At 35.5% G+C, this 7617-nt stretch overlaps 1 protein-coding gene across 1 annotated transcript in view; it reads right to left on the bottom strand.

Moving 5' to 3' along the window:
• Nucleotides 1–2102, bottom strand: part of LOC132169524 (disease resistance protein RPP13-like) — a 2948-nt gene extending 846 nt beyond the window's left edge. The window contains exon 1 of the mRNA XM_059580548.1: nucleotides 549–2102. Within this exon, the coding sequence (XP_059436531.1) occupies nucleotides 549–2102 (1554 nt within the window). The remainder of the gene's footprint in view (nucleotides 1–548) is intronic.
• Between the last annotated feature and the right edge of the window lie 5515 nt (nucleotides 2103–7617).

Genomic DNA, 7617 nt, shown 5'->3' with positions numbered 1-7617 from the left:
GTAAAAGGAGAGTTAAAGCTTCTATATAAGGAACAAAGCACAAGGTAAATTTGTGTGTGCCAAAAAAAACGTGAAGCACCAAAGGGAGGAGAAAAAAGAGAGAATTTGAGAGAAGGAGGTACAAGGGCAGCAAGGGTGTTTTCTTCTTGGTGGTTTTTGGAGGAGCCAAAAACAAGTGATTAGAAGAAAAAGTGTGCTGCAGAGTGAGAGAAGAAAATAGAGATCAGCCGCCATCCGTTCCAGCAAAAGAAGAGTTTGTACATCTGTCTTTTGTATTCTATTTTGGGAATAATCTTTCTTGTGTGATAGTGAGATTTGGGTGTATTGGGGCTTTGGGATCTGAGTGATTTTCTCTTTACTATTTTTGTACTCCATCTTTTGATAGTGGATTTTCTCCGGGTCGTCTCCGCCAGTGGATGTAGGCTTGTTAAGCCGAACCACTTAAATCTTTGTGTCGTGTGTGATTGCTTATCTTTGTTATTCCGCATTCTTCTTATTTTTCGCATCTCACGGGTCTTGGGAAATAGGATTAATTTCCTAACATTAACCTGAATGGAAAGTCTGCGGGATTTGTTTGCAAATAAATGGTTATCATCTACAAGAACTCCAAAAAACTTCTCTTCAGCACTCTCGGATATGCAGAGATTTCGCAAAAGATCATGTATGCGGCAAGTCTTTACTCTTCCATTCTCCCTTCTGCTAGCCACTTGGATCAAGCTTAGATCAATAAGCTCCTCTAGGTAGTCTTCAGCAATATCCTCCTTTCTTCTCTTGCCGATGTACTGTATGAATCCTTCAGCTATCCACAATCGAATCAATCGCCTCACAGGAATCTCAAAGTCTTCTGGAAATACACCAAAATACAAAAAGCACGGTTTCAAGTGGCGGGACAAGTGGGTGTAGCTTAAGGCCAGAATGTCTTTGCATATTTTTGTTTTCTCAGTATTAAGATACCAATTTACATCGCCAACCACTTCCAACCATCTTCGCAATGTCTTCTCTTGGTTTGCTAAAACACCCCCTAATACCACAATTGCAAGTGGTAAGCCACGGCAACCTTCTGCGATTCGTCTTCCCATGATTTCCAACTCGTGAGGACATTCTTCTCCTCGAAACACTTTTTTACGAAAAAGTTTCCAGCTGTCATCTTTCTCAAGAAATGGAAGGAAGTAGGGAGGAGTAAGGCTTGCATGTGAAGCCACTTCTCCTACACGGCTGGTGATTAATATTCTGCTTCCATTCGAGTTATCTGGAAATGCAAATCGTACCACATCCCAGACTTTAGTTTCCCAAATGTCATCCATGACTATAAGGTATGGCCTCTTCCTAGCTTGCAAGTATTCAAAAAGCTTCTTTACTAGGTACTCCACTGTCAACTCATCTCTATCAGATTTTAAATTTTGGGACTTCAAAATTTCAAGCAGTAACTCAATGGGGCTGAAATCTTCAGATACATTCACCCACGCACGGCAAAAAAAGTGACTCTTGATGCAGTCATTATTGTAGATTTTCTTGGCAAGAGTGGTCTTGCCCAACCCACCCATGCCGATTATTGAAATGACATCAAGCTTTGAACTCCCTTCAATAAGCTGCCTCACCAATATCTCGGAGCCGCCATCAAAGCCAACCACGTCATCGTCCTCCACGTCTCGCCTACGTCTGCGTAGCTGGTCCTCTGCCGCTGCATCTCCACTCGCTTCACCACGTTCAATGCCATACTTTTTGAAATTGTCAAGGATTTGATTGATTTGTTTGTTGATACCTTCTATCTTGTTAGCAACAACATGAAGCGTTTTGGCGTCGTTAAAGCAGTGCAACAGCTTCCAAATTATGTTTCTCATCCTCTGCTCTGCGGCGTTGAGGATGAACGTGTCGATAACATCCTCAGCCTCGTAAGCAGCATCCTTGATTTGCCTAACTACCTCCTTCACTATTCCATGCTCGTTCCTTTTCCCTTCAGAGTTCTGGAGGAAGATATTAATCAGTTTGAGCTCCCTATGAAGCGAATCCACTTCATCCTTCACTCGACGAAGGAGATTTGCTTCTTCTGCCAGCAGCCGGGGCAAGTGATGTAGGAGGAAAGTAACAGCACTGTCCGCCATTTATGCTTATCTTTCAACCCTCAAATCTTTTACAGACTCAGAAACGTTAATTTGGAGTTGGTGAGGGGAGGGATCGGGAGGAATAAAGAAAGCTATCGACAAAGTAGGGTAGAAACGGTTGTTTACGTACGTTGCCATTTTGAGAAGCCACTAACAAAATGTGCTGAAAGAATTGGTTGTGGGTAGAAGACAAAGATACAAGACGAGAGGAACGGTGGAAAGGAAATAAACCCGCAAAGTTCAGAAGACAAGATTGTGGAGAGGGATAAGGAAGAAGCAAGGAAGTAACGACAAATTTTCTTTAAAATAATACAATCAATTATTATTTGGGCCAAGTCTTTTTGGGTCAGTACCAGTTCGAAATATGCTCGGTACACGAAGTCGTTGAGTATTACTTTAAATATTAATAGTTAGATTAATATTTAAGTATTAATTTAAAATATAATTAAATTGATTAACAGAGAAAGTCGGTAGCCGAATATGGGGTGAGCTGCTCAGGTGAGGATATTTTTTTTTTTTTTTTTGGAAAGGAAGAAGAAATTTTTTGAGAGCAATTTTCTCTATGGAACCTGCAACTACATTACACTCTCGATCCTCTGCCACTACTACCCTCTGGTTTCTGAATATCTGCTCTATGTTTTCTCGTGGCTCTAAATTGTTCTCTCTTCCTCATACCCTTTTGGGCAAGGCAGCAAGGAAATACCTAAAAAAAATCCATCTCATTCACTTACCCGCAGGAGAAAGTCCAAAAATTTTCTTCTCCTTCAGCTACCCATGCGGCATTGCCGAGAAAATATCCCCATAAAGTGGAAGGCGAAGGTGAAGACGAGCAGCGACACAATATTTTTCACTCGACATGTACTGGGGGTACGGTCTGCAAACTCGTCATTGACTCGAGCGGTTGTGAGAACGTTGTGGTGGAAAGGTCTCACCCCTTTTTTCTATATATATTTTTTAAAATTATTTTAATAATTTCAGTTTTATTTTTTTAATTTTTAATTAATATAAATACACATGAATTTCAGTTAATTATTGGACAAAAATTTAATGAGAGTACCGTATTCATTTTTAACCCAAGAAGGGACAAAAAATAAAATTGATAAATCACACGGAGGAAAAAGTATTTAACCTTAAATTTTAATATGGTAATTAAAGTGGGACCCAACTCCTTAGCAAACGCACACCACTTTCAGCCTTGTCTCCCACTTCTGTGTCTGTTTTTTCCCTGAATTATACGCTATGACTCGTGACGACTTTCCTCCCAGTCTCCGCCTGGTGAAGGAGTTATTAATGCAGAAGAAGATTTGCTTCTTCTGCGAGCTTACGTTGCCATTTTGACAAGCCACTCACAAAATGTGCTGAAAAAGTTGGTTGTGGGTAGAGGACAAAGATATAAGACGAGAGGAACGACGGAAAGGAAATAAACCTGCGAAGTTCAGAAGACAAGGTCGTGGGTAGATGGATAACGAAGAAGATAAGGCTGTGGGTAGATGGATAAGCAAGTTGGAGTCAATGCATTAATAACTTATTTCTTTTTGATTAGTCATTTTAAATAGAAATTTAGATAAGCATGGGATGTAAGATTCATGACGATTAACAACGATTTTGAACCTAATACCAATTTTCAAAGACCCTTTCCGACAAAGACATGAATTAATTAATGACCACTAAATAATTCCAACTTACAACACCCCTACAAAAGAAAAAAAAAATTAATTAATTGTAACGTCCAAAAAAATAATTAAGTTTTTTATTAGTAATCTCATAATAATCTGAATTAATTAATAAAATAAATTATTATGAATTAATAAATTATTAATAAAATAGTAACCACATAATAATGATTTTATCATAATTGAAATAGAAATAAGATTAATAATAATATTAATGTCATAACAATATTATTTAATGATTATATATTTATGTAAGTTTTAATAATATTGTTTGTATGACAATTCTTTAATAAATAAAATAGGTTAATGGTATTAGAATAATAAAGTGTAATAATAAGTCTTAGTGTGATAAATGATTAATGGTAAGAGTAATTAAGTTGTAGTTAAAATAAATAAAAATAGTGTGGAGAATTACTATTTTATTTAAATATTCCCTTTTTTATCTTTTTCTTTTTCTTTTTTTTAATTGTTTTGAGCATTGTAGCACCTTACCAAATATTTTAATATTTTGTTGAGTTAGATATAGCTAATTTTGGTTCCATTTTTGTATCTTGGCGAGCCAGCCGGATGAGAATCCTTTAAAGTCTCGGGGGTTTTGGGGACACACCTTTTAAGGTTTTATGTGATTGTTATTGTGGCTTTGAGGCTTTAGAATGAAGATTTAATTAAGAGCTTGGTTATTTTTTTGTGTTCCAAAATACCCCCGTTTTTTTTTTAAAGAAAAAAATTATAAAGATTAAGGCGTTGGTCTGAATGCAACCGTATTTACAAAAATACTCATGCATCAATCTTTGCAAAAAAATTTAAATATTTTTTCTAAAAAAAGGGGGGTGTTTTGGGAATTTTGTTGGATTTAAGAGAAAATCCTGATGGAGGGGGACATTGAAAAAAATTAGAAGTTCTATACACTGAAGTGAAAGAAATTAAATTTTAGGGAGGACATTGCAAAAATGATGAAATTAAATTCAAAGGAGGGTAAGTGAAGTTTCCCCTATTTAATTTTTTAAAACATTAACTTTTAAAATTGTGCGTTTTCAAAAAAACATCTCCCTACCTCTCGCAATTTTTTTTAAAACGTAATTCCAAACAATCTATTTTCTGTAGTTTGGTTTAAAATTACACTTTTTATCTATGAAGTAAGGCATAGGTCATACAGTAAAAACCAGCAGAAACGGTACCAAGAAAAAGAAGAATGCGTTGATAAGTAGTCAACCATGGAAAAGAAGTGACGGAGAGCAAATAATCGACCATGTTTCTATCTCCCTGATAAGCTGCAGAGTAGAGTGGTGTAATTTCATGGCCGTCATGGATCAACGGCAGTTCATTGTTCTTTTTCACCAGCTCCTTAGCAATTCTCAGTTCCAAGTCATCTGGATTCATCAATGTCAACAGTTTTTCTACAAAAGAAGTGCGTTTTGCAGCAGCTGCACTTTGAAGTGCTGTCCTTTGTGTGTGTGCATGGGTATTTATAATTGTTGTTTTCTTTTCTTTCTTTTTTTTGGTAAGAACAACTTCATTGCAACAACAGAACAGATTACAAAAGCAAGATACATGGATTCGAAAACATAGTATGCGACAGAAATAACCACTTTTTTTATAAAAGTTTAAGTTCATAGGAATAAGTAAGTTTAATCATTTAACCAAAACTTTAATACTCTCCTACGTGTAGGATCACTCAAACTTTCTAGCATGTGAAATTTTAATTGAAATGGGATAAATTGATGGAGACAAGGTTCAAACTCAAGATCTCTAGCTCTGACACCATATTAATATACTACTTGTCCTAAAAACTTAAAACTTATAAAAATAGGTAAATTTAGTCATTTAATCAATATATATAATAAGATAGAAAGAGAGATGGAGCACTTAGTACTCCTATTACTTTCATTTTCAAAATCATCACTTGAGCTTGGCTCCTCTGACACTATCAGTTCCGGTGCTTCTTCTAATGTGTTTGCATATGAGCTACTTTGTTGGATTATTTTATCACAGTTTGGTGCTGATAATAAAGTAGCCGTGTCCCGATTAGCCAAATCTTATAGAAAAGAGATTAAAGATGGATGAATTTTAATGAAAAGCCGCCATTGATCCTCAAGGCTAGCATCCCCTGCTTGTCTGTGATTTGTTAAGCTATCAGATTCGACGTTCGATGCTTCCTGATCATCCAACTGTGTTTGAGATGATGATGGAAAGGAAGAGGGATTATGTTGAGTGATAGCTTGTCCAGAAGAAACCCTTTGAGGATATTGTCTCGTTGATGGAAATGTCTCACTCCTTGCTAGTGTGATCACCTTTTCCTTTTGTCTTCTCTTATGAGGCCTGTTGATACCACCTTCTTCCATTTTTTTTCTTTTCTTTTCTTGTTTCTTTGGAAATTAATAAAATGAGATAGAAAATAAATAAATGAAAACATAATCAATCGGATAATATATATATATAGTATTTACTAAGGAGTGGGACATTTATTATTATGATAATGAGAAAGAGAAAAATGGAAACGGCATGACCGCAACAAGTATTATTATACAGAAGATATACTTACTATTAGAATTCTAGCCCTTATTAGGGAGTTTTGATGCTAGCTTGCAGGGACCTTTCCGTTGTTAAACTATGAGTTATCCTAAAAGCTTAAACTAGTAGAAAGAGGTAAATTTAATCATTTAATCATTACTTTAACACTCCCTCTCACGTATGGGCTTAAACTCCATTTTAATAAAGTGAGACCCAACTCGTGTAATATTTAATTGAAATTGGGGGTGAAATGACAGAGTCAAGGTTCGATCTTAGGACCTTTGACTCTGATACCATGAAGAAATTCATGGGCCTAACTCATCTCATAAAACAGGTTCAATAACAGAGGTTTGCACAGCTAGGAGTACTGTTGTTCACTGTTCAAACGACACCCCTTATAGAAGTGTCATTTTACTTAGAAAACGTCACCATTTAGGGTACATTGTAAAAAATACCCCATTGTTCACACGTCACCAAATGTGGATTTTTTTTTTTTTTTTTTTTGTAGTGAATAGATGAGAAATACTGATTTCACCCCTGATTGTAGCCAACCACACTATATAGTAGTATACTCAAAATATATTTTGTTCCCAAAATGTTGATGCATAGTTTCACTCAATATATATATATAAACCATGACTAAGCTAATAGTTTATTTGAGGTGTCACATCAACATTTTGAAAAAAAATATAATTTTTAGCATTACTATGTAAAATATTTGAATTAAATTTTTAACATGGTATCAGAGCCAAGTTCATGGGTTTGAACCTTGACTCAATCATCTAACCCCATTTCAATTAAATATTTCATGTATTGGGCATCACCTATTAAAAGAAAGTTTGAGCCCACACATAAGAGGAGTGTTAAAATATTATTAAATAATTAAATTTACCTCTTCCAATCAGCTTAAACTTTTAGAACAAGTGATAATTTAACAATTCAATTCAATGACTTTTCCTCTGTCGCTTCAATATTATTGCAAAGATCCAAGACCTAGAACTAAGTCCACTAATTGAGGCAAACATAATGCTTGTTCCATGGTGTTTGGAAACAATATTAACGTACGGGCCCTATTCGTTATAAGTGGGCTTACATCAATTGTATAGCTGCTAATTTCTTGCTACTAAATCAATATTGATCTTTTAAGACAACATATATATAATCAAAGTCTCAAGACTTGTAAGCACACTGAAACATATCACAAGATGACATTTATTGGACAATTACTAATTCTACTAAACTAAAATACTTCAGACTTACAATAACACTACTCGACAGAAGACTCTAAAGACATGCATGATCTTTAATGGACTTCTAATCCTGAAAGGAAT

The sequence above is a fragment of the Corylus avellana genome, chromosome ca2 (genome assembly GCF_901000735.1).
Source record: "Corylus avellana chromosome ca2, CavTom2PMs-1.0".
In the NCBI taxonomy this organism is placed as follows: domain Eukaryota; kingdom Viridiplantae; phylum Streptophyta; class Magnoliopsida; order Fagales; family Betulaceae; genus Corylus; species Corylus avellana.
Note: the sequence above shows the minus strand (reverse complement) of the source record. Positions and strands in the feature narration are given on the sequence as shown.